The 27,536-nt window shown below is 41.4% G+C and overlaps 1 protein-coding gene across 1 annotated transcript; it reads left to right on the top strand.

Moving 5' to 3' along the window:
- The first annotated feature begins 688 nt into the window (after window positions 1-688).
- On the top strand, window positions 689-27,536 carry LOC141496086 (inter-alpha-trypsin inhibitor heavy chain H4-like). The gene is made up of 21 exons (XM_074198212.1): window positions 689-839; window positions 1,854-2,014; window positions 9,760-9,864; window positions 10,046-10,208; window positions 10,421-10,531; window positions 11,170-11,298; window positions 12,871-12,987; window positions 13,246-13,414; window positions 13,997-14,122; window positions 14,589-14,770; window positions 15,064-15,249; window positions 20,662-20,801; window positions 21,098-21,249; window positions 21,448-21,501; window positions 21,996-22,130; window positions 23,575-23,622; window positions 24,764-24,964; window positions 25,462-25,642; window positions 25,909-26,060; window positions 26,693-26,792; window positions 27,317-27,536. The coding sequence occupies exons 1-21, from the start codon at window positions 759-761 to the stop codon at window positions 27,399-27,401; spliced, it is 2,778 nt and encodes a 925-aa protein (XP_074054313.1). The 5' UTR covers window positions 689-758; the 3' UTR covers window positions 27,402-27,536.

Below are 27,536 nucleotides of genomic sequence, written 5' to 3'. Positions count from 1 at the left end.
CCAAAGTTACTGGTGTTATCAGTCAAAATTGCTAAATTAGAAGGTTTTGCTTAACTGGTTTTGTTTTTTTAAGACAAACTGCCGGGTGTGGGGGTGGCTGAGTTAGTGATTGGGAAATGATGGTTGTGTTGAAACAAAATATAATCAAGTTGCTTGGCCTCCCTTGATTTCATACTTTGCTCAGGAGATGGTAAAGGGAAGAGGGGTGCCTCATGGAGCATACTTGGGGTTTGTGTATTCAAGTCATCTGTGTTGGCTTCTTCTCCCTGTACTGATCTGTGAAGGGAAACCTTGTCTTATCTAAACATTTTTTATCTCTCTTAGGACCTTAAAGTTCTCCCATTGGTTGTATACTGGATAAAGGTTCATTGAATTATTTTGGCTTGAATTCAACTCCCTCAATTCTGCTCCAGCTTATGATTTCTCCCTCCCTGACTCCACCTCCCCTCCATCTCCAACACTTGGGGTATGGGGAGGGAAACAATGTCCTAGGTCCAGTGGCAAGGAGAGGATCAGTTTATGGGTGGTGTAGCCTAGGGTACAGAGGGACAGAGTCTGGGTGAGGTTTCCTATCTGAGGGGGTGGTTTTCAACAGTTCCAAGGCCTCTGGGGAGGTCACTCTCTTAGAGCCCTTCCTTTGGTCTATTAAAACCCCTCCCCTTTTCCAACTTCCCGTAATCACTCCTAGGGGTGGTTATTGATTCACTGAAGCCTCTAAATCTCGGCCCTTCCTGTGCCCTTGCCTCTGTCCATCCAGAATGAGGGCCCCAACTCACATCCTGCCCTTCTCTGTCCTCATCTTTCTGTTGGCTTCTTTTGTTTCTGTGGCTGCTCAGAAGGTACTTGGGTGTCTGTGATTAAGTGTTATATTTTGGGAGAGAATGAATTTTGAGGACATCTGGAGACATCTAGGATAGGTGGGCTTGGAGTTTAGAGATCTGGATTTGACTCCCAGGTCTATCACAGTATGAATTTGGGTAAGTCGCTTTATTCCATGGCCTCAATTTCTTCATTTGAAAAATGAGGTGCTTGGATTAGATGACCTCTAGGTCCTCGGGCCACTGTGATGACCCTATATCTGTAAGTGGCTGCTAGTGAATGTGGATGGGAGTATGTACAAATGAATGTCTGAACTGGTATATGGGTATTGGCTATAGGTGCATCTGTAAAATGGAGCTAATAATAATATTATGCACCTCCCCATGGCGATTGTAAGGACTGAATGAAATTCATGTAAAGAGCTTTGCCAACCTTAAAGCTAGCTATTATGCTGTCATTATTGTCATTTTCCATCTATTGTATTATGAATATAGAAAAGCTTGATTTAGTTTGTTCTTATTGTGAGTGAAGCAGGATGTCTATAGTCCCCCTCCTTCCTGCCAAGGACCCCAAGAATAGACAGGCATGCCTCAGAAGTCTTGGCCAGAGTTCTGGTGACTTGGCCTGGCTCTGGCTTGCCTGTGGAGAAGAAAGCTCCTAGGATCCCAATCTTATTCAGCCTTTGTTCACTTCATTTCTAAGAGTAAAAGACTAAGTGAAGTCACTTTCTTAGTTGCCCAGAAATTTAAGCAGAGTCAGAATCAAGAACTAAGTCTGATTTTCAACTCAAATCATCCTTCCTATATTGGAATAAATTTCTGATCATCTCCATAGAAATTAAATAGTATTATTCTCCTCCCACAACTGGGTTGATCTTTTTTTCATGTAGTGATTAATAGTATTTGTGAATAGTTCAGGGAAGTGAGGATAAGACCGGAGGAGGCAGAGTCATGGGCTGCTCTGGACTGTCCAAGGGAGGTAGGACTGGATCTTTTCTCTTTAGTCATCTCCCCTTCCTCTCAATCCCACCCTAGAATGATATTGACATCTACAGTCTCACCCTGGACTCCAAGGTCACATCTCGCTTTGCCCACACCACCATCACAAGCCGTGTGGTCAATAAGGCAGAAGAGGCCCGGGAAGCTCTCTTCCAGGTGGAGTTGCCCAAATCAGCCTTCATCACCAACTTCTCCATGTAAGTACTGATCTTGGATGACCCATTCCCCTCTCTCCAATTTTCCTCCTCTCTATGATGCCCTGTTACCTATAACTCAACTTTCTCTGCTTCTTATTTCCCCTATGAAAAGTTTAAGGAGCAGGATTCCTATGTATATGTTCACCCAACATACAAAGTATGGTTAATGAGAAGAATGGAACTGGCATTTTAGGGATAAGAGAATAAATAATGACATCATATGAATCATAAAGACTTGGTAGGATGAGAGTCATGATTAGTGTCAATTAGGAAGAAGAGAACTGAAAAATTGCCTTCCCAAGCAGGATAAGATAGATTTTATCATCAGCTTTCCCATATGGATGGTGAGATCAGACCTTCCTTCCATCCCATGCCTCCTCTCCCCTCTCTGTGACACACTTCATACTTCTCACCAATTTTCTGTGCTCTTTATCTCTTCTCAGAATAATTATTCTGTACATCAATGAATATAGTCTGGATAATAAAGTTAACTTGAGGTTTTAAATCAAGGAAGAAATATATAATCTTATTGAAATCACAATCTTTTTTTCTTTAAAGAAAGATTTTATTTTTGAGTTTTACAATTTTTCCTCCATTCTTGCTTCCCTCCCCCCACCCCACAGAAGGCATTCTGTTAATATTTACATTGGTTCCATGTTATATATTGATCTCAGTTGAATGTGATTCCAGAGAAATTATATCCTTAAGGAAGAAATATAAAGCATGAGATAGTAAAATTACATAAGATAATGCTTTTTTTTTCTAATGGGGAATCACAATCTTAATAAATGGAAATTCGTGGACATATGAGTAGCAACATATTGATGAGCATTTGGCCTAGGACAAAGATAGAAACAAAAGAATATTTGTTTTAAACTATGCTACTACACACTGGTCAGAGAGGGACGAGGAATGATGGTTTCCTGATTTTAATGGACTGAAGCATTTACCGCCTTTGCAATTTCTAAGGTAGAATTGATTAGACTTAATAATTGATTGTATACAATGCGGGAAGGAAGAGGTAAAGACTGACAAAAATAGGAGACTGAAAGGTGCACAGAAAAAAAGTGAAGTGAGAAAGAACAAATAGTGGGGGGAGATAATGAGTTCAGTGTTGATTATTTTGAGATCAGGATGCAAAGGGGACATTCAGATGGAGATATTCTGAAGACAGTTGGAGATATCATGCTGGAGTTTAGAGGAAAGTTCTGGGAGACATAAACTGAGTGTCATCTGTACATAGATACTCATTGCAGATGGGAATTAAATGAGATTATTGAGAAAGAAAGAAGAGAGAAGAAAAGAGGAAAGAGCCTTAGGAAGCAACATCATTGAGGGAGTTGGGAGAGGATAAGAAGCCATTGAAAGAGACAGAAGAAGTAGAAGAGTTAGGAGGAGAACCAGTAAAGCATGATGTCTCTGAAATCAAGGGAGATGATATATGGGTTGGAGAGAGGCTGCAGTTCTATGGCACCTTTGACCTTGAAGTTCTATGATTTCCACTGTGTCCCCTTCTATCCAGGTCCCTCATGTTATATTATTCATTATTCTTCCTCCTCATCCCCTCCTCCTAGATGTGTCTAGAGGAGGAAAGTAGAAGGTGAACAATGAGAAAAGTGGCAGATTGTATCTTATCTTACCCAGAACACAAATTCTCACCTCCTTTCCCCCTCTATCTTTCCTCCCCACTTTCCTCCTCCTCTTTGCTCTCTCCTATTCTCTCTGGCTTCCAGACAGATTTTGAAATGTTTGTGATGGGGCAGTGAACTTCTTCTCTGGCCTTCCCAGGGTCATAGCAAAAAATGGGGGAGGGGTGGAAGACCTGGGACAGGTGATGAAAGGAGGCAGCGGGTGTTGTCAAGGGAAATCTATTAGAGTAACTCAGCTCAAGGAAGAACTTTGACTAGACAGATGGAGTGAATGAGGTCCTAATCTAGAGGCTGGAGGTTGGACCAGGATGTCTCTCCAGGATGAGGGACCTATACAGGATGAGGGATTCTATGCCTAGACTGGAAGGGGAGGGGTGCTGAATCATGTCATAACTGTATTCTACTGTCCTCAGCCTCTCTGGAGTGCACAACAATTTCATCCATTTGGAAATGAAACCAAATTCTTATCTGAATTCAGACCCAGAAGAGACACTTATTCCAAGGCAGACCACACTGTGATAAGAGTTGATTGGAGCTTTGCCCTCCTGATTCAGAGCTCCTAAGCACAAAAGATGGTCGTATCTCTTGACTTGCTGGGTGACTGAGGGACCCATAGCCTCTTTGGCCTTGGGATCTTTTTTTCCCTGAGATGACAAAGCAAAGGAATGTTTGTCTTGATTTCAAAATTCTACAATAGAGTTGTAGCTGCAAGGAGCATGGATTTTTCTGGAGCTTAGATCAGCACCCAGCAAAGTAGCTGATTCTCCAGCTCTAGAAACCAGGTTCTAGAATCAGAAAATCACAATAGTAGCAAACCTTAAGGACTCTTGTCCAACCCTCTTCTTTTCCAGTTGGGGAGACCAAGACCAAGAAAAAGTAAAAGATTTATAAACATCACACAGTGAGTTAATGGCAGAGCTAGGAGGAGGCTCCTGCTGGATGGTGCAATAGCGTGGTGGTCAGAGAACTCACCTTTAAGTCAGAAAGATCTGAATTCAAATCCTGCTGCTGGCATTTACAAGTTGTGTGACTCTGGAACAAGTCACTCAATCTCTCTCAGTCCAGTTTCCTCATCAGTATAATAAGATATTTATAGCACCTGCTTCACAGGGTTACTGTGAGAATCAAGTGACACAAACCTTGTAAACTGCTTTTGTAAATCTTAAATCCTAGCCATTCTATTGCTCCTGGAGAAGACAGGTCCAGATTATTCTACTCTTCAGCTCTAGTACCATGTGCAGCTCTGTTTGGTTTTTATAATCTTGATTTTACTGTTTCCTAAAACCACCAAACTCAATAGTCATGTTTCTGACTGCATATCATTTGTATACCAATAATTTACCAAGAATCCTTTTATTCTTGGGGAAGTGTTTCAAACACTTAATCTAGATATTGCATCATCAGATCCAGAATATTTAGAGATAATTACTTTGGCCAGAGATTTTTTTTAAAGCTCTGGCTAAAGTATTCTCCCAGTAAAAAAAAAGAATCATAAAGAAAGCACTGCTTTTAGAACCATGTATTTGTGTTTTACAGCTCAGTTATTTACAATATTTTTGTATTATATGATTTAAATCCTCAACATTGCCCTTCTTGCTTATGGAAAAAAAAGATTTTATGTTACTGTGAATTTTTATACCACTTATTTTTGAAAGGACTCTCTTTCTCTCTGACACACTCTCTCTGTCCCTTCCTCCTTCCTTCTTCTTCTCTCTCTCTCTCCCCCCCTTTATACACTCCCTCTTTTGTTCCCCCCAGTATAATTATAATGTGTTGGTGTATACATGATAGATTAAAATGTCATCTCCTAAACTGATCAGGCTAACCCATCAACACTTGGTTGTATTGTTACATCATTACACAGGCTTCATAAATGATTCATTAACGTGAATGTTCTCTTAAAATGCAATGTATTTGGTGCCCCTGCCATGTTAGAAATAACCACTTTGCCTGCCCCTTGCTAGCTATTTGTTCTGGAACTAGGAATCCATCTGTCAACTCATGTTTTTCTCCCAGGATTGGGAGCTTTTGAAAAATTCAGGCGTTTTTTTGGATCACTTTTAAAGTTTTTGAGAGGGAAAAAGAGAGGGTGAAAAGTCATTCCAAGAATTGGAAATGTGTCGTTCGGGAGGACCTAATTTTCTATTGCTAAATTATAGATTTGTGCTACTGCTTTGATGGGGGGGGGCGGGGAATCCCACCTCCCAGTGTAAGGATAAAAAAAAGTGGAAAAATGATCCCATCATAATCATATGGACACTAATCACATAAGTAAAGCCCTGCTGTTTGAGGTTTGGGTTTTTTCCTTTTGGTTTTATTTTGGTTTTTAAATTGTTAATATAAAGTGGTGTTTTTTTTCAGGCCTCATTGGCTCCAGATGTTATTATGCACTTTTTAATGTTTGTAAACTTTTACTAATAACTAGTGTGATTGCTTTCTGGTATGTAATATTCATCATTATTGGGTTAACAAAACTTCTTTAATACTGAACAAATAGAGATAATTAGAGCAACATTGGGTAACTTAGTGATGTAGCACATAGAGAACTGGACTTGGAGTCAAGAAGATTCAGCTTCATGAGTTCAAATCTGACCTCAGACAATTACTAGCTGTGTGACCCTGGACAAATCACTTTATCCTGTTCGCCTCAGTTTCTTCATCTGTAAAATGAGTTGGAGAAGAAAATAGCAAACCACTTCAGTATCTTTGCCAAGAAAAGCCCAAAGAGAGTCATAAAGAACTGGACATAACTGAAATGATTAAACAAGAAAAGTAGCAACATTCTGAGATTGTCATCTCTTCTCCTGTCTCCATACTTTTGCCCTGGCTGTACCTCACATCTGGAACAAACTCCTTCCTCATTTCTATTTCTTAGAATCTTTAGCTCCCTTGTGCCACCTCCTACATTTCTCCTACACAATCTTTCTCCTAACTTCCCATATCTTTTTAGGATACCACTATCTTTCTAGTAATGCAGATTCTCAACTTCATTTCCTTTGCTATCTTCATTTGCAATAAAACTTTTGGATTCTACCTCTATGACATCTCTCACATCTATGCCTTTCTCTCTCTAATCATTTTGTAATCATTCTTATCCAGGCTCTTATCATCTTTTTCCTGGACTTTTGTAATAATCTTCCAGTCGATATCTCTACTATTGGACTTTCTCTTCTCCAATCTCTCCTTCACAGAAATATATAATTGATATCCTTGAAGTACAGGTCTGAAGGTGTCACTTCAAGGAGCTTCAACAATGCTCCATCATCACTGGGGTAAAACACAAACTCCTCTGTTTAACTTTCGATTTTTTTATTAATAGCTTTTCTTTTGACAATAACTATATTTCAGAAAAAGTCAAAGTGAATAAACAATGATTAACTGTCTACTCTGGGGGGTGGCTAGGTGGCGCAGTAGATAAAGCACCGGCCCTGGAGTCAGGAGTACCTGGGTTCAAATCCAGTCTCAGACAGTAATTACCTAGCTGTGTGGCCTTGGGCAAGCCACTTAACCCCATTTGCCTTGCAAAAACTTTAAAAAAAGTGTCTACTATGCATCATGCACTGTGTAAAACACTGGGGATACAAAGAAAGACATAACACAGTCCCCTGCTCTCAAGGAGTTCACAATCTAATGGAAGAAGATAACACATTAAAAGAAGCTGAAATGTTGGGGGGGAATGGTACCCAGATGGGGATGTGATTGGGACATTTCCCAATATGCCCTTCCACTTTTCTTTCCATCCTAATAATGAAAAGGAAAAGAACATTTGAGCAGAACTAAACAACATTTAAACTAAGTCCAACATTATATATGGATTTCTATACTCATATTCCCCAATCTCTGCAAAAAAAGATTGAAACATGTATTCTCTTCTTTGAGGTCAAGATTGGTTACTGTAATTTCACAACACTAAGTTTCATTTGTTTTGTTGTTGCTCTTTCCATTTACATTGTTTTACTCTTTGTTTATGTTATTTTCCTGATTCTACTTACTTTGCTATTTGTTTTCATATTCATTTTCCCAAACTTTGCTGTATTTTTTAATCTATCTTTTTTATGGCACAGTGATATTCCATTATATTAGTGTACCACAACATATCTAGCCATTTCATGATTGATTGTTTTCTATTTCATTTTGAGTTATTTGCTATAAAAAGTGTTTCTATAACTATTTTGGTGGCTATGAGATCTTTCTTTCTGTGATTGACTTCCCTGGTATATGTCTAGAAGTGGAAAATGTTTGAACATTTTTGTTACTTTCTTAGCATCATTTGAACTGCTTTCCAGAAGCATTGGTTGAATCTGTAGTTCCATTAACAATAAATGAGTGCACCTATTTAACAAGAATTGCTGGGGAAATTGGAAAGACTGGCAGAAATTAGCCTTAGACCATCATTTTATACTATATGCCATAATAAACTCAAAATGAATTTATGATTTAAATATTAAAGATTACACATTTTTTTAAAAATTAGAATTAGAAAAGAATAAGATCAGCCACCTTTTACAACTTAAGTTAATGGCAAAATCCTTAGTCAAGGAATGGAAACTGTCACAAAAGACAAAACAAATAATTTTTATTTCATGAAATTAAAAAGCATTTTCAGGGAAAAATAATGCAAATCGGATAAGGGAAGTGATTGGGGGGAAAATCTTTGTCTCATCTACACCTGATGAGAGTCTAATATCCAATATGTACAATGATATAAGACCAAAAGTCATTCCCAATAGATAACTAATCAAAAAGGAGAATTATAAACTATTAATAACCATCTGAAAGTTTGTAATGAGGGAAATGCTAATCAAAACAACTTTGAGGTGTCACTGCAAAACCAGCAAATTGGGCAAAAATGGCAAAAGAGGAAAATAGTCCATTTTGGAGGAGTTGTAATAAAATAGGCACAATATGAGAACTTTAAAATCCTTCCTAATCTTGCTTCAGTTTCTATTTCTAGACTTGCTTTTTGCATACTTTAATTTCAAGCCAAAAGAGTCGATTTTATGATACTTGTATGGGACATCCTCTCACCTGCTTCTGTGTCTTTCCTCAGATTATTCCCCATTGCTGAGATACTCTCCCTTCTTACTCTCTCTTGTCAGGCTCTCTACCTTCCTTCAGCATTCCTTATGGGAAGCCTTTTTGATTTCTCCCAGTTGTTAGAACTATCCCCACCCCCATCACATACAAACACACACACACACACACACACACACACACACACCACACACTGTTTTTACTTACTACTGTGTGTGTGCATATGGTCACCTTCTAGAAAATAGTAAACTCCAGTACAGGAACTGCATCCCTATTACTATTCAACCTCAATCTATTCAACATGACAGGGTGCTTTAAGCAGAGCAGGTGCATGCTTGTTGAGTTGAATTGAATTGAATTGAATTTTTCCTAGAAAGTCCCTGAGGTAGGCCTAGGAAAACAGGGGAAAGAGGAAAAAATTCAGATAGTTTTCTTATTTCTCTCTAATCTTCCTCTTCTTTGAGAGTTCATGTTTTGATGGCGGGGGGGATAGGACTTTCATTTGAGGCAATTGACCCAACAGTTATTAAGTTAACTACAGATGATATACAAAGTTTTGATTTCTGTCCTGGGGAGAGAAAGAAGTTGACCTCTAAAGATGAATGAATAGCTCTAACTTACATAGCAGAGCTCACCTATAGATTAGGGTTGGCAGTGAGGAGTCATCAAAGGCTTCATGGAGGAGCTACTTCTATGGCAGAAATGAGAGTTGGGAGAATTTGTTCTTAAGGAGATGACTGGAGACACCAAAATGGTCCAGGATAGAATGAGAATATGCAATGAGGACTTCTTTAGTTTGGCTGATTCTAAAGTACATGAAGGGATCTGGGGGCTGCTAGATGGTGCAGAGCATAAAATGCTAAACCTGGGATCAGTAATACCTGAATTTGCATCTGGTCTTAGGCAGATTTTGTAATCTGATTGGTCAGAATCCAGTCTCTCCCTCTTCTGTCCCTCCAGCCTTCTTCCCTCAGTATCCCTAAAGGAATCCCTTTTCCAGTGCCCCTAGTTCTTGCTCCTTCTCTGAGGCCTCTCTCTGTCCCCTCTTCTTTCCCTCCTCAGGATCATTGATGGGGTGACATACCCAGGGGAGATCAAGGAGAAGGCAGCTGCCCAGGAGAAGTACAGTTCGGCCGTAGCCAAGGGTCAGAGTGCTGGAATCATCAGGTAAGTCAGAAAGCGCCACACAGCTCCTCCCTCACCACCTGAGAGCACCTCCTGTCCTGCCCGGTTAGGCTGTGGCTATGGCCATTCTGATAACAATCTCCACATAACCAAATCTGGCTCAGGTTCTCCCTGCTCACTTTACCTATCCTCAGTGGCACTAAAGAGTCAACCTCCCACCCAGGGCCACAGGGAGGAGTCTGGAGCAGTTCCAGGTGGCTGTCAATGTGGCCCCAACTGGCAAGGTCACCTTTGAGTTGGTCTATGAGGAGTTATTGAAGAGGCAACTGGGGAAATATGAGCTGATTCTGAAGGTCCGACCCCAACAGTTGGTCAAACACCTGCAGGTAACAAGGCCCCACTCTAAGACCCCTCCCCTGGGAAACCTACCCTGATGCCACCCCCACCAGACAGAAGTCTCTTCACTCCCCTCACTCAGAGCAGGGGCTCCCTGGGGCCAAGGGCTCTCCTTCCTCAGATCGGGGATTTTTTTTTTTTGAGCCAAGCTCACTCCCTCCTTCAGACTTCTTCTCATGCCTTCTACCCTTCCACCTCACAGATAGATATCCATATCTTTGAGCCTCAGGGCATCAGCTCCCTGGAGACTGAGAGCACCTTCATGACCAAGAACCTGGCAGATGCCCTCACCACGACACAGAATGAGACCAAGGTCAGACCAGAGTGGAACAGAGTCTGGGCTCTTATCACACATAATCCAGCCCTCACCCCTTATGATTTCCAGAGTCTTGGGATGTCCCAGATTCCTAGAATGTCAGATGTAAAGTAAGCTTAAAGTCCAATGAGTCTAACTCTTTATTTTATAGACAGGGAAACTGAGGTCAAGAGGGGAATGTGACTTGCCCTAAAGCCTAATTTCTTAATTCCCTAATTCCAATGCCTTTTTCTGAGTTCAGCTCTAGGATGGGGTGGGGAGAATCTCTGATCCCCAAATGCAAGGGCCACAAGTCATCACAGGGACAGAAGAAACTAAGGTAGGGTGAGGCAGGAATTACCAGATTGTTAAGCCCTAAGGAAGGACCATCAGAGGGGAGAGGCAGTTCACCTTTCCATTTTGCTAGATCCCTAGGGAAGTATGGGTATCTTGACTAAAGCCAGCCCCAGAGAGGGAGGAATGGGGTCCTAGAGGAAAAGATTATTCTCTATTCTGGGACATGCTCTCTCTCTCTCTCTCTCTCTCTCTCTCTCTCTCTCTCTCTCTCAGCTTCCTCAGCTTTGGGTCATTGGAAGGGCTTGTAACTAATTCTGGCTTCTCAGGTAAGTTCTTATCACCAGCTTCTTCTCCTCTAGGCTCACATAGTGTTCAAGCCATCTCTGGCCCAGCAGCAGAAGGAACCTGGGAAGCAGGACACAATTCTGGATGGTAACTTCATTGTCCGTTATGATGTGAACCGAGCCACTGCTGCAGGGGACATCCAGGTGAGTGCTACGGAAACTTGGCAAATGAGAAAGATGGATTCTGTGAGCCCTGAGGGAAGGAGACAGCTGCTTTTCCATTCAGGAAAGGCAAGTGCATAGAATGGATAGAGTTCTGGGTCTGGAATCAGTTCAAATCCAGCTTCAGGAACATACTAGCTGTCACCTAATGCAAGTCATCTAACCTTTTGTCTGCCTCAGTTTTCCTAATTGTAAAACAGGGATAATAAAAGCACCTATCTCCTAGGGATGTTGTGAGTTTCAAATTAGATGATATTTGTAAAACAATTAGCAAAACATTAATGAAGGCGAGTTCCTGGCCCTCCACCCATAATCCTTTGATTTTAGCACCACTGGAGTCTTTGGGGGAATAAATCCATCAAAGACATTGCTGGTGTGATTAGTTATGTACTTAGTCCCATTATGTGGAAGACACAAGATGTGCTGGCCAGGGCCTTGCCCTCTAAGAGGGAGAAGATATCCATCTATCCATCCATCCATCCATCTATCCATCCATCCATCCATCCATTTATTCATTTAAAAATATATCTGTTGATACATTTTGTTTTTATTTCACCATCAGTTTCAAATTGTTTGTTCTCCCTTCTGTATAACCACCCCTTACAACAAAGAATAAAAAAGAAAAACTAGTTCATTAAAATCAACCTACATATTAAGGAAGTCCAACATCATATACAGAAAAAGTCCTCCACCTCTGCAAAGAAGAGAGGGAGAAGCTTTCTCCTATGTTTTCTTCAGGGCCAAGCTTGGCTAATATAATTGCACAGCATTCCTTTTAGATATTTTGTTGCTGTTGGTTTTTTTCCTATTTGCTTTATTATATTAACTGAATATTTTATTTTCCTTCTTTTTGCATACTTCACTTTGAAATAGTTCCCTTAGATATTTCACTGCTTCTCTCTAACCTTCATGCTCATTACTTCTTATACCATAGTAATAACCCATTACATTCCTGTACCACAATTCGTTTAGTCATATTCCCCTTGATAAGAATCTCCTTTGTTTCTGGTTTTGAGTTTGGATTGTTTTTTGCTATTGCAAATTGTGCCATTATAAATATTTTTGATGTATATTGGACTTTTCTTTTTATCACTGACCAACCTGGGATATATACTTACTAGTGTGATCTCTGGAGAAAGTGCACCCTTGTAGTTACTTTCTTAGCACCATTCTCTATTTGCTTTTCGGAGTAGAGTTCTTTTGTTGTTTGAGTGTTTCGGTAATGTCTGACTCTGTAACCCCATTTGTGTTTCTTATCAAGGATCCTGGAGTGGTTTGCCACTTCCTTCTCCAGCTCATTTTACAGAAGAAGAAACTGATTCAATTAGGGTTAAATGATTTCAGGGTCACACAGCTAGAAAATGTCTGAGGCCAGATGAGTCTTCCTGACTGTAGGCCCAGCACACTATCCACTACTAGGTGGAGAGAGAGAGAGAGAAGGAGGAAGAGGAGGAGGAGCAAGGAAGGCTAACTCATATTGTTTTGGGAAAGGATAAAAGGTATGTAGGTGAATGGGAGGTGCAGCTCTGATCCATGACTTTCCCCATGATGCAGATTGAGAACGGATACTTCGTGCATCACTTTGCCCCAGCAGAGCTGCCTATGTTGCCCAAGAATGTAGTCTTTGTCATTGACAAGAGTGGGTCCATGTCTGGCAGGAAGATAAAACAGGTGAGCTGGCTATTCCTCACAAGGAAGGATTCAAATACACCATAAGCCACTTCGTTGATGCATCTTGCTTCAGCTTCAGGGCTGGTGCCACGATTGCCATCTTCAGTCAGGAAATGGTCCCTATAACACAGACCAATATCTTCCAGTCTTGTAATCCCTGAGGCCTTTGCCTGCATCTGCCCTTGCTAACCTGATCATCATTCATGTCCCTTCTGTGTTCCCCGAGGCTCTCCTCCCATTTCTCTCCTTTCCTCCTAGACCCGTGAAGCCCTGATAAAGATTCTGGATGATCTCAAACCAGAGGATCAGTTCAATTTGGTCATCTTTGATGGACATGTAGTCGAGTGGAAGCCAATGCTACTTCAGGCTTCTTCTGAGAATGTTGAAGAAGCCAAGTTATTTGCCTCCCATATAAAAGCCATGGGTGGTGAGTGAGGGAGTGGGCAGTGTGGCTAATCTGATGGTTTCTAGCCTATCTATTTAGTTGAGGGCTTCTGGGGAATCTAATAGTCCAACAAAAAAGTATCAGGGCTTGTTGGGAAACTATTGAGAAGAGTGTTGGCAACTCTGGACTCATTTCCTCATTGGCCTCATAATCCAACTTTATTAAAAAGGACATTTAATCAATCAATAATCTTTGCTCCACCCCCCAACATTCACATATTTAGTACTCAGGACTTTAAGCTACCCTAGACTGACCAATCTGCCTAGAATTCAATATGTATTTCAACTTCTCTGTTCATTGATGCAGGCCCTTTCCTGATGGTTATGAAAAGTATTCACTTTTTTGCTAAAGCAAAAAAATTACTAATTTGGCCTGGTCCCTTGGCCCTCCTCCCTTTCTGACCCAGTCTCCCATCTCCTTCCCTTTCTGCTTCTAATTTTAATTGATCTTTCACTCTGCTCCTGGACAAGTCTCCATCCCTCTCTTCCTCTCAAGCCTCCCAGTCTCCACCTGTCTCAGTTGGTAACAAAACTGAGACAGGTGTGAACAGATTTCTTTCCCCAGCAACCAATATTAATGACGCTGTCTTGATGGCTGTGAAGATGCTGGATGAGAGCAACAGGAAGGAACAGCTGCCAGCAGGGAGTGTGTCCATGGTCATCCTGCTCACGGATGGGGATCCCACTGAGGGTGAGGTGGGGATGGGGAGGACTCTTTCTGCTTGGTCCACTTTCAGCTCTCTGGGAGACCTTGAATGTTTAGTCCCTTGCCTTGTCTGGGTCTCAGCTGTATCTTCTTCACTCTGATGGAGTTGAATTTCTTCAGGCTCATTTTGTTTTCGAGGGTAGCGTTGTGAAGGAGATTTCTATTCATGTGGGCATAGAAGTAGCTTCAGAGTCAGAGGTCAGGTGTTCAAATCTCACTTCTGATTTATGTGGCCCATGACAAATCATTTATCTCCACACAACTCAGTTTCCTCATCTATAAAATGGAGGTCTGAGGTCCCATCTAACTCTATCTAGTTTTATTTTCTATGATCTTTGTTGTCCCTCCCAGCTCTGCCATTCTATGATTATAGTTTAATATTCACTTGCTGAATTCCTAACAATACTTCTCCCTTCCCTCCATGCCCAATCACTGGCCTCTCTTGCTATAGGGGAGAGTAATCCCAAGAAGATTCAGGAGAACGTGAAGGCAGCTATTGAAGGCCACTATTCCCTCTATTGCCTGGGTTTTGGCTTTGATGTCAACTATGCTTTCCTGGAGAAACTGGCCTTGGAGAATGGTGGGGTAGCTCGACGTATCTATGAGGACTCAGATGCTGATCTGCAGCTCCAGGTATCAGCACGTGGCTTTTGGGATCCCATGGAAATCATGAGAACCCTTTATGTATGGGATGCTAGGTCAGGTACCAAGGAATAGAAGAATTAGAGGAGCTCCCAGCACCTTGATTAGAACCTACTGCTTGATTCCTGTGGAACTTTTCTCCTCTGTAGAATTCCCTTTCCTTTATGTCTAATGAGGGAATTAATTGGACTAGACCATTCCTTAAATTCTGTCCTACAAACCTAAGGCAGTTGCTTTGCCCACTGTGCTTCAGTCTTCCCTAACCTCTCTCCTCTATCCCAAAGGACTTCTACCAGGAAGTGGCCAACCCACTGCTGATGATGGTGGAATTCCTGTATCCAGACAATTCTGTGACACTGCTCACACAGGATGATTTCAGGGTCTTCTTCAAGGGTTCTGAGCTTGTGGTAGCTGGAAAGCTCCAACCTCAGGTGCAGGATATGCTCTCAGCCCAAGTCAAGGGTCAGTCGGTGAGTGAAGCCCTAAAGTCCTTGGATGGGAGAGCCTTGGCCTGAAGGCCAGGACACTTTAGGTCCTGGTCATAGTTGTGCCTCTGCCTGAAATTAATGAATCTATTCATCATCCAGTCTTTCCTAAGCCACAAGAATTCCCTTCCCCACATCATGCCCAGGTCTGTGCACTTCACTGCTGGCTTAGCATAGAGAGAAGCAGGTCTAGGTTCTGTCCTTAGAGAGCTGATAGTATGACAGAGACAGTATTCACCATTTGAGAATGAATGAGTAGAATAAACAGCTAGAGAATATGGTATAATATAAAGTCAACAGACAGAAAAACTACTGGAGGCTGGATAGTGAATGAAGATTTTCTGGTGAGGTGAGATTTGAGTTAGCCTTTTGAAGAAGATTGAGTTTTGTTCAGATAAAGGGAATTTGGGAGGCATTCTAGAGCTTAGAGAGATGAGGAAAAATAAGGGGATTTTTTCTAACTGTAGGAGAAACTCTAGTTTTACTTTTTCTGAAAAATTCTAGCACCCTTTATTAAAGAAATAGTTTGTGAACAGTTAAGAAGGGAAGAGATGATAGAGATTATGGGTTGATTAAGAATTGATCATGAGGCAGCTAGGTGGCACAGTGGATAGAGCACCAGCCCTGGAGTCAGGAGTACCTGAGTTCGAATCCAACCCCAAACACTTAATTACCTAACTGTGTGGCCTTGGGCAAGTCACTTAACCCCATTGCCTTGCAAAAAAAATAAATAAAAAAACCTAAAAATAAAAAAAGAATAAAAAAAGAATTGATCATATTAGAATAATCTCATTTCCTTTTATATAGGGTTATGGGGTTATTAAGTCAAAGGAATTTCATTGACATAATATAACTAGCAAAGCAGCAAGGTATTTCATGACAGCATGCAAGCCTGGATTCTGGATAGTGGATGATGCTCTCAAGATTTCCCAGTCACCAGAAGAGTAAAACAAGGTTGTGTCCTTGCTCCCATACTTTTTAGCATAGCTTTCAGCCATGCTATCAAAAGCCTTCACTGAGGATGAAGATGGTCTCAAGGTCAGCTACTGCGCTGATGACAAATTCTTCAACTTGAAAAGGCTACAAGCCAAGACCAAAGTGGAGGGAGTATTGGTGCATGATCTTCTGCTTGCAGCTGATTGTGTCTCAGTTCAACCTCTGAAGCTGAGATGCAATAAAGTATGGATCAATTCTCTGCTGCTTTTGCTGCTTTTCGCTTAATAATTAACACCTAAAAAACCCAGGTACTCCATCAGCCAACACCACACCATCCATAGGTGGAACCAGTGATTACAACAAATGGAGAAGTTTTGAGGACTGTGGACAAGTTCATTTCCCTTGGCGGTCTCCATTTCAAGGAGGTACACATTGACAATGAGGTTGACACTCGAATTGCCAGAGCTAGCTCAGCATTTGGGAATCTCTGAAAGAAAGTGTGGGAGAGAAGAGGTATTAAACTAACTACCAAACTGAAGGTCTACAGAAGGTCTACTGACCTTCCTAAATTCTTGTGAAAACTGGACAGTCTACCAGCCCCATATCAGGAAGTTGAATTGCTTCCATTTAAATTGTCTTAGGAAGATTCTGAAGATCTCCTGGTGGGAGAAGATACCAGACACTGAGGTCCTTTCTTGAGCTAAACAACATTACTACAGAGAGTGCAACTATGATGGTCTGAGAATGTGATTAGAATGTCAGATGTATGCTTGTCAAAAAGACCATTTTATGGAGAACTCACACAGGGTATGCACTCACAATGGGGTCAGAAGATATTGAGATACCCTGAAGGTCTCATTGAAGAACTTTAGAATTGAATGTATAGCTTGGGAGACAATGGCACAGGACCGCCCAGCGTAGAGTGCCCTCATCAGTGAATGGGCTTCCCTCTATGAAAAAGACAAAACTGAAACAGCTTAAAGGAAATGTGAATCCATAAGTTTAGAGTACCTTCCCCAAATGTTCACATGGACTATTTGTGCCCAACCTGTGGTAGAGCATTCCAAGCTCTACCAAGCTCAGCCACAGTCAGACACACTGTAATAATGATGCCATTTTGGTCTTCAATAACGAAGGACAAGAACCAACAAGAACCAACCAGCAAAGCAGCAAGGTATAAGGAATAAAGAGTCAGTCACAGACACAGGAAAACCTCAGATTCATGAACCCAGAAAAAAATCAGTAGTTCCTGACCTGCATTGATAGGTTGGGAAGGGACTAGACGAAATTTCTGCATCAGTCAATCAACAAACATTTATTAATTTTTTGGTGTCAGATGTGTCAGATGGAGCAGCTAGATCGTGCCATAGTGCATAGATTGCCAGACCTGGGGTTAGGGAGACTTCATCTTCCTGAGTTCAAATGTGACCTTAGACATATACAAGTTGTGTGACACTGGGCAAGTTGCTTAACCCTGTTTTCCTCAGTGTTCTCATCTATAAAATCCACTAGAGAAGAAAATGGCAATACAAAGAGTAGGACACAACTGAAAAACAATTGAATAGCAACATGTTCCAGATTCAGTGCTAGGAATTAGAAATGAAGTGGTTCTTGTCCCTAAGTAGCTGATTCCTATGGAAAAGATGAGAGATGTGGGATGGATGTAGGAGGATCCACAAGAACCAGTCCTGAACACTGGTAGCTAAGGAATTTATGGCAGCTCAGTCAAGGGCAGCTTCTAGTCAAATGAAGCAATAATCTGTCCTTGGAAATATTTTGTTCAATTGACAAGCATTTATTGGATGCCAACTATGACCTAGGCATTATATGAGGTATTGGGGATATAAGGCAAAGCATGAATCACCTTGAATGACCTTAATTTGGCTATTTTGCTATTCTATTGAATGCATATTAATTGCATGTAATTAATTCACTGCTTATTACTATAATTCATGCTTAATATTTAGCATTGGTTTGCTAAATATAATTTTATGTCACATTTATTGAAAACACGTTGCCTAACAAGTATTGTGAGTTGATGAGTGTAAATACATCCAGTTTGACGTTAGATTATTTTAAAAATTTCAAAAAGAGTTGAAGAAAGATAAAGTGGTTATTTGTAAAATAAGACCAGTAGCTTATTCAAAATTTTGTGACCTTTATTTTGAAATTGATCACTAAATGCATCTGACTAGTTATTTTTTAAAATGAAAAATTTCATATGCTGAAAAGATTTGTCAGTAAAAATCCTGAGAGATGTGCTCAAATCAAAGTTGAGTATAGTTTTCTTTTATCACAAAAATCTTAAAGGGTCATGTTGGAAATCTTTTTAGGACAAGATCTCTTTCCTTCCAGGTAAGAGTCAGTAGAGGTTTGGCCTAGGCATGCAACAGAATTATTAAAAGACTGGAAGATATGTAATTTAATGGAAAATACCCAAGGACTCATTTTTTAATTTGTGAATTCTCTAAGATCAGAAAAACTCAAAGTCAGTTCTAGTTTTAGAGGCAACTAGGTGACACCATAAGCACTGGATTTAGGAAGACCTGAGTTCAAATTTGAGCTAAGATACTTAATAGTTGTGTGACCCTACTCAAGTCACTTAACAGCTGTCTTCCTCAGTTTTGTCAAGGTGAAAATGAGGAGGTTAAAGATGATGATCCCTAAAATCTGTCCAGTTCTAAATCTATGATACTATGTCTGGCTGGAGAAGATGATAGACTAGTGATGTAAGGACAGAGTGGAATGGAAAATGGAAAGTCAAAGTGAACTTATCTTCCCTGGCCTCCGATGGATTCCAGAAGAAAACGTGTACAAGTTTCAGAAATTCAAATTTCAATCCAGCTAAGGAAAAACTTCTTAACACTTCAAAGTGACCAATGTGAAATGGAAAACTTGGGACTTTGTAGAGCTTTCCAAGGTTCTCTGAGCTGATGATCCCTGGGATGCTGTTGATGGAACTCCTTCCTACTCAGGAAACAGTTGGACCATAAAAGTGTCTTGAGCTCATTCTGGGTCATGGAGACAGGGCCATTGGGTGAAAGGGGAGAGAGTATGGCTAGCAAAGGGCTGGTGAACCAGCACCTGCCCAAGGTGCAGGAAAAGGAGGAGACAATCATACCTGACCCTGTAACATTTCAGAGTCAGTGACTTTCAGATCTAATTGTTGAAGATTTTGGTTGAAGTTAGTGGAGAGAGAGGTGGTAAGTAGGGGTGGCTAGGTGGCACAATGGATAGAGCACTGGCCTTGGAGTCAGGAGTACCTGAGTTTAAATTCGACCTCAGACACTTAATAATTACCTAGTTGTGTGGCCTTGGGCAAGCCACTTAACCCCATTGCCTTGCAAAATCTAAAAAAAAGGAAAAAAAGGAAAAAAGAAGAGAGGTGGTAAGCCAAGTAAAATTTTCAAAGACTGAAAGGTCTTTCTTAAAAGAAAAAGAAAAAGAGAAAGGAAGAAGAGTGATGAAGATTCTCTGGAGCAGCAGAAATATCTGAATCCATTAGTGTGAAAATCATCATCCATAACTGCTGGCAAGAAGGTCATATTTGGCGGGGGGAAGGTAGCTCCGTTGTTACCATTGAAATCATAGGACACATAATGGGAGAGAACATTGACCCAATTTACAGCTAGTCTAATTAATAAATTGATAATGGTCAGTAAAGACAAAAAGAAATCCAAGGACACATATCACTTCATGTGATTTATCAGCTATAAATCTTCTCTCTTCCCATCTAATCCCCTGAGGTTGTCTTGCATAATTTTTGTACACATTATGTCTCTCTACCCGTAGAACTGCAGACTATTTCTTGTGTTAGAATGTAAGCTCTTTGAAGGCAGGAGGCATTTTGTTTTTGTCTTTGTATTCCCAGAGCCTGATATACAGGGACTTATACAATGCTTGTGGATTGATTAACTGTCCCCAAATACTAAGAAAAGAGGACTGAAATGGCACCAAATGAGGATTAGTTGAAGGAACTGGGCATATTTAGTCTGGAGAAGGGAAGACCCAGGTCTCTTAAACTATATGAAGGTCTTTCTTGGAAACTGAATTAGATTTCTTCTTGGCCCTAGAAGACATTTCAGTTCTGAAGAAATGTTAGTTTGTTCAGAAGCAGGGAAAGATTTCCAGCTCTGTTCCCACCACCCATTTCATCATGGGCAAATCTTTTTAATCATTTGGGCTCATTTTCCTCATCTGTAATATATGATTCCTACGATCTGTTCCAGACCTCTGGGTGGTAGATCTGCATAATATTTTATCTATTAAACCTTTTAAAAAAGACACAAACAAGGTGGCAGAATTGAGCCAACAACTCAGACAGCAAAGACCTAGAGTTGTTCAGAGACAGTTTGATGCTGCCCTATCTGTCCAGATGGGGGTAGGGATGGTGTATTGGGGGGCCTGAGCAGAACCCAGGCAATGCTAGGCTTCACTCCCCCCCATTTCCCTTCTATTTAGCATACCCAGAACTTCACCTTCCACACAGAAGTGAATGTCGTGGACAAGGAGAAAACATTCCAGAGCCCGAAGTACATTTTCCACAACTTCATGGAACGCCTATGGGCATACCTGACCATCCAGCAGCTACTGGAGAAAGCGTGAGTGACCCTTGTCTATGGGACCTTGGGGAAAGTATTGAAGTTCTCTGCAGCTCACTTGGGTCACTGACACCCATGAGTGAGGGAATGCTCCCCTCCTGAGCAATCTTTCAGCCTGACTAGGAGATGAGGGACCTGGGTGGGTCTGTTATATCCTATAAGGGAGAGAGAAGAAACCATTGCCTCATTTCCAAGGCAGTGGAAGCTAGAGTGATGAGCCCCCTTGGGGTCAGAAGGAACAGAAAGAATGATTGATGAGAGGGAAAGAGGTCAACATTGATGGCCTCGACTCTCAGTGTTTCAGCCTCTGGTGATGAGCAGAAGAGCCTGGAGGCCCGGGCTTTGAACCTGTCCCTCCAGTTCAACTTTGTCACTCCACTCACATCTATGGTGGTCACCAAACCAGAAGGTCAGGAGCAGGCCCAGGTTTCAAAGCCAGTGGAAGCAGGTAAGCTGTAGTGGGGTGGGGGTGGGGGTTCCTGAGGTCAGGGGCATTCTCTGACCCAGACTTTCCATTATTGCTAGATAACTCTCCTGACCCCACTTCTGCTCTGTTTCTCTGAGAGCTTAGCCACTTTGGGGGCTTTTGGAGGAAGAATCAGGGAGAACCTGGAGGCCAATTTCTCTTTCCTTTTGCTTTTTTCAGATACTGAGGAGTTATCTTCATTTTCACGGTTGTCACGTATTCCTCTGAGGACAGGTAAACAACAGGAAGTGCCTAGGGACACCTGAGACTGTGAGATTGACATTATTTAGTGGCTTAATGTCAATATCAATTTAAATTATATTAATGATGTCTCACATACATATATAGATGTATATGTTGCATGATGGTACAGATATAGAACCATAAAGTGGGAGAGACCTTAACAAGTCATCTAGTCCAGTTTCTATCCCTCCCATATCACTCCCCAACATTCGCGTACAGGGTATCAAGGATGGATTATTATCCATCCTTAGTCTGAACATTTCCAGTGATAAGAAACTCAGTCCATGTTCTTGATAAGTCAAGTCAGCACTCCCAGGGAAAGTTCCTCTCCTATGGTTCAGACACTGTAGGATCAGTACACTTCTCTGCAGAATGGCTCCTATGGAGGAAGCCTCCCTCTGTTGCATCTTCCTGAGGAGTAAGAGCAGACCACGCTGCCTGCCCTCGCGGTAACTTCCCTTCCTCTCCTTCCATCTTCTCTTCAGGTTTTTTCCATATACCAACATTTAGTAGTTCAGGAATTTTGGGACCAGGAGTAGGACAACCAGCACCAATGGGGCCTGGAGGTACTCCACTACATTCACAAAGGTTCTTCCTGAAGACAGCACCCAGATTTGATGGTGAGTCAACGACGTCATCCCTGGGACCTTGCACTACATCATGATTAATGTCATGCAGGGTCCCTTCATCATTAAGGGAATAGAGATGGCAAGCCCTGGTTCCTAAGCAATCTCAGAAGTCTTTGAGGGGGTGGTGAAGTTCCATGCATCTTTACCCCATAGAGAGTTGAGAGGATGAGGGTGAGAAGCACTGGATATTCCCTACTGCCTGTTCTTGGCTTTGAGCACTAGACATCTCTTCTCTATTCTGACCCTTCTTCTCCCTAGCTTCCCAAAGATACGGGCCAAGGCAGAAAGCAACACATCCTCCACATTCTTTTCTCTCAGCTACATATGTCTGTCCCTCTTCCCTCCCCTGTGGCTCTGTGATATACCACTGATTCCCAACATCTGATTTCCAACATCGGATTAGCTAAGAGCAGGATCAGACTCTCAGAAAAAATAAGTCCATAAAAGCCGTTGGCATCATCAACTCCAGCTTTGGACCTTTACAAGCTGTGTGATCCTGGGCAAGTCACATAACCTCTCTCAGGTTCAATTTCTTCATTTGTAAAATGGAGATGCCAATCACAACACATACCTTCCAAGATTAAATGAATTAATATATAAAGTATTTTGTACACCTTAAAGAGCTAGATGGTGAGATGCTGGAACAATTTTTAATATGAGCATTTATACCTTGGAAACTTGCAGATGCTATAAATCTTGATTTATTTGTTTTGTTTATTTTCTAGACCTAAAAAGGTGATGGAGAAAATGTGAATGCAAATTAAACAAAAAAGTGTGTCATGAGTTCGTTTATTTTTTCCTTCCAGAGAGCCAGATGTTAGACATTTCCTATACTGTTAGCTACAGAGAAGAAAATGGGTCCAATGAAGGGAAGAAGAATGTGCTTAGAATCAATTATGTGTCAAGGACTAAGGGTTTTAAAAATATTTCATTTGATTCTCACAACTCTGAGAGGAAGATGCCATTACAACTCCCAATTTTTTACAGTTGAGAGCACTAAGGAAAACAGAGGTGATTGACTTGCCTAAGGTGACACAGCTAAGTTTCTGAACTTAGATTTTCCTGACTCTCAGTCTAATCTTCTGAGGGGAAGTTACCTGTCCCGGTGGCGGGGGGGGGGGGGGGGGGGGACAGTGGTTTCTGGGACTTTGAACTCTGGGCTTCTGAATATGAGCTTTTTCATCTTGCCTAGGTACTTAACTACCACCCACTATGAGGCCTGGAAAACATGCTTTGGAAAGGAAAAAATGAAAGTTTGTCATTAAATCTTTTAAAAGGCTGCATTGTCCCACTTAGGTTTGGGCTCTGGAATGAAAAATGTTTGTTCTTTAGGGGAAGTCTTTGCTGGGTTCCTTAATCCCAGCTTCCTCTCTCTGGTTTGGTGTCCTCAGGAGACTCTATCTGGTGTCTGACCTCTTCTCTCTTTTGTTTCTAGTGAAACCTGACTATGATGATGAAACAGACTCCTCACCTAAATCATTAGGTAAGACTGATTTGTGAAAGAGCACAGGGAATAAAAAGGGTAGGATGAAGGAGATTGAGTGAACCAATGACTAGAAGACCTATAGATTTTTTGTGCCTGGTCTGCCAACGCAAAGGGAAAAACATAGCTATAGCCAAATTAAAAAGTGCTAGTTTTGGGGGCAGCTGGGTGGCACAGTGGATAGAGCACTGGTCCTGGAGTCAGGAGTACCTGAGTTCAAATCTGACCTCAGACACTTAATCATTACCTAGCTGTGTGGCCTTGGACAAGCTACTTAACCCCATTGCCTTGCAAAAACTAAAAAAAAAAAAAAAAAAAAAAAAAAGTGCTAGTTTGGAAGGTATCCAAACCAGGAGCATGGAGGTTTTTGAAAGGAACTGATTACCCCTAAGACACACATAACTTCCCCCTTCTGTCTTTTCTCATACCTTTAAAATGAGTAGATTGGTTGGTTCCTTTCTCACAAATTGAAGACTCCTGTGTTATCTCCCTCATATCCTGCTTATCAGGATGAAAGTTCAGATGGAGAAAGACCAAAATCCATACCCCCTCCATGGATCTTCCTTTTACTTTTCTTTAAAATTAATTATTTAATATTTTTTATTTTCATATCAGTCCCCTTCATATTTTCTCCCCTCTCCCATAAATGATTCCTTATAAATGATAAAAAATATATATAAACAATACAAAAAAGGGGAGGGGAAAAGTCAACCAATTTAGATAATTAACCCATTACTCAAGCCTAACAGTTTATGGTTCATTGAAAGGAGTTTTTCTATAGTTTATTTTTCCAAGGTATTTGACAAGGGGAAGGGGTGAAAGAGGAGGGGAAAGTGGAAAAGTGACTTAGAACAGATTCAAGGATAATAGAGAAAACAGATATTTTGGTATCCTCTACTGCTATCCCAGGTAGGAGGCCCATCCCTGTCTAGATCCAGCTCCAGGGTCTTAGAACCTTGAGACCTGGGTTCAAATCCCAGCTCAAATACAAATTACCTGTACTTGGGCAGCTCATTTAATCTGTTTGAGCCTCATTTGATTCATCTTTAAAATGGGCATGGCGGTACTTGCTCAAGGAGCTATTGTGGGAAAAGAGATTTGTAAACTAAAATATTATTGTCATTTTCTATTTCCTCCTTAGCTCCACTTTTACCTGAAGGGTTTCCAGTTTCCACTGATTTTAGTTCTCTGATAGAATACACATCAACTTCCCCAACTGTCATAGTGGAAAAGGCCCCTCATTTTATCTTGCTGAGAAACAACAACAGTGAGGAAACAATGTGTGTGAATGTCATGGGATCATCCCAGACCCCACAGACTCTCTACTCTGATCCTGTCCAAGGTGAGCTTCACACACACACACACACACACACACACACACACACTAAGAAGTATGTATGTACTTCTTCACCCTTCCTTGTGTAGATTTTCCCATCTCATTGTTCCATGTTGAAAAAGTCTTTCTTCTCTGATTGGAAACACCCTGAGGGCAGAGCTAAGGTCTTCTCTTCCCTTGTACTTTCTGCATCTTGGCTAAGAGAAGCTTTATGGACTTTTGTTCTCCAGTGGTCAACAAGACCACAAAGGAAAGGACTGTGGGACCCTTACAAAGTTGGGTCCCCAAAGATGGACCCCAATGAGTGTAGACCGAGCCTGAAAGAATAGAGGAAATGCAGAGATTAGTCAGAATTGGAGGGTGTTTCCCCAGCAGACTTTCCCAAGAGTACAATGGGGAAGGTTTCCCACAGGGAGAGTGGTTAATCAGGATGGACTTCCCAGAGGAGGCGACTTGTTGCTCTAAGGGTGGCTCTCAACTCTTCTGATCTTATGAGTTTCCAGGCATTGAGGTGACTGGCAAGTATGAGGGGAGAAAAAAGAAGTTTGACTGGCTCCAGGTGAGCTATAGGACTCCAGAGGTGAAGGTGCATGTGACCAAGGACAGCATTGTGGTGACTCGTGGCAGTGGTGGGAAAAGCTCCTCTTATCAATGGCAGAAGATACTGTACTTCGTGATGCCTGGGTAAGCCTGGGACATAGGGGACTCAGGAACAGGTAGGGCTTTTAAACCAGAAGAAATGGGCAGGATCCAAAGATACTGGATCTTGAGTCCCTGGGGAGTCTGTGGACAATAGGCAATCCCTACATTTGGAAGGGAGTGGGGTGTGTCTCCACTTGAACTCCTGCTTCCCTTACACCTGGAGATTTAGGAATTCCCTTTTCTCTTTATTGTGACCCTGACTTTGAGCTGTTCCCCACAGTCTCTCCTTTTGGTTGGTTTTTCTGCAGGCTGATGTTGACCTTGGAAAATGACCTCTTGCTGCTCAGTGACTCAGACAAAGTCACCATTGGTGTGGTGTTCTTGAACAAACCTACTTCTGGACTGCGACTCTTCCTAAATGATCCAGGTCACTTCTCCAACCAACCCAGTGGAATCCTTGGTATGTCTTGGACTCTCTTCCCAGCAATCGGTGACTTCTTGATCAAGCACTTTCTTGTTTAACCCATCTCCCCATCTTTTTTTTTTTACCATCCTCCATTCTGACTCTTTCCTTTTTCTGATCATCTTCTTTTTGAATGTCCCTCTCTAGAGTCATCTATCCCTCCCTGTTCTTGCCACTTCTCAGAACCACAACAACAAAAAACTAAAACCCATCGCCTGCTTCTCCCACTATTTCTAATAGTCTGTTCATTCAGCCAACTCCTCTCATTTTCCCCCTTGTCCCTGTCATCCCAATGTTCTCACCTCAGTTCATATCCCAACTCTCTGACCATCTTTTTTTTCCCATTTGTGCCCATCTGACAATCCACTCACACTTCTGAACATCTATCAATACTCCCTTTTCAAAAACCCTTTCCACAATACACACTCAAAAGCTACCTGGTTCTGGGATTGAAATCTGAGTTTTTCCTTCTCTCTCTGCCTCTCTTTCCTCTTCCCTAGCTCTTTCTCACTGTCTTTCTGGTTTTTTCTTTTTTGTCTCTTATCATGTCTCTATGTTTTTGTCTTTGTGTGTCTCAAATTTTCTGTTCCTCTTCTTCTAACATATCCCCTGGATCTCTTGTTTTTCAGGTCAATTTTACCAAGATTTGCAGTGGGATTCTTCTGGGCCAAGCACAGAGGATGAAGTAAGGGAGCTGAGTGTAAAAGGAAAGAAGTATACAGTCACCAGGTAATGACTGGCCAACTGTCTGTGAGTCCAGGATGGACAGAGAGTGAGGGTACCTGAATTCTGTTCTGCCAATCCCTTCTTTCCACATTCTCAGAGAGAATCCCAGGTTTATGTTTATGTCCAAACACAGATCTGGTCACTCAAGGCAGTGGTGACACCTTCTGCCAAGAAACTTCTAAAGATCTGAGCCACCATGGGACATTGCCATCCCCAGATAATTCAAAACTCACAGATCTTCCAAATATCCACAAAAATGAAAACCAAAAAGATTTTTGAAATTCCTGGTTAATTAGAATGACATGTACTATTAAGAGAAAACAGTAGAGATAATTGGAATGAAAAAAATCAGGGAGTAAGAATTAGGAGAAAAAGGGTACAGATCATTTAAACAGATGATTAATCTGAAAATCACAAACTTGAGAAAAATAAATAGTTAATGTAACACCAGAGATATTAAACAATTAAGAACCCCCTCAATAATTCATTAAGAATTTTCTAACAAGCTGTGTTTATTTCTTTTGCAGACAGACCATGGTGGATTTCCAAGGAGATAGAAGTACCACCCCACTGCCAAAGTTATTGTGCTGGTACCTGGAGCAATCCTTCTGAGATGGAAGAGAAACCAGGCCAGCTACCCTTCTGGTACCTACACCTGCCCAGTCAGGGCTGGGAGCTGCCCCTGCCCTTGCTAATTGCCCATCTAAGACCAGGTGGGAAGATGCTATAAAACAGTCTTTGTCAGCA

Source organism: Macrotis lagotis, chromosome 8, assembly GCF_037893015.1.
Source record: "Macrotis lagotis isolate mMagLag1 chromosome 8, bilby.v1.9.chrom.fasta, whole genome shotgun sequence".
In the NCBI taxonomy this organism is placed as follows: Eukaryota; Metazoa; Chordata; class Mammalia; order Peramelemorphia; family Peramelidae; genus Macrotis; species Macrotis lagotis.
This window is presented reverse-complemented; position numbering and strand designations above follow the sequence as displayed.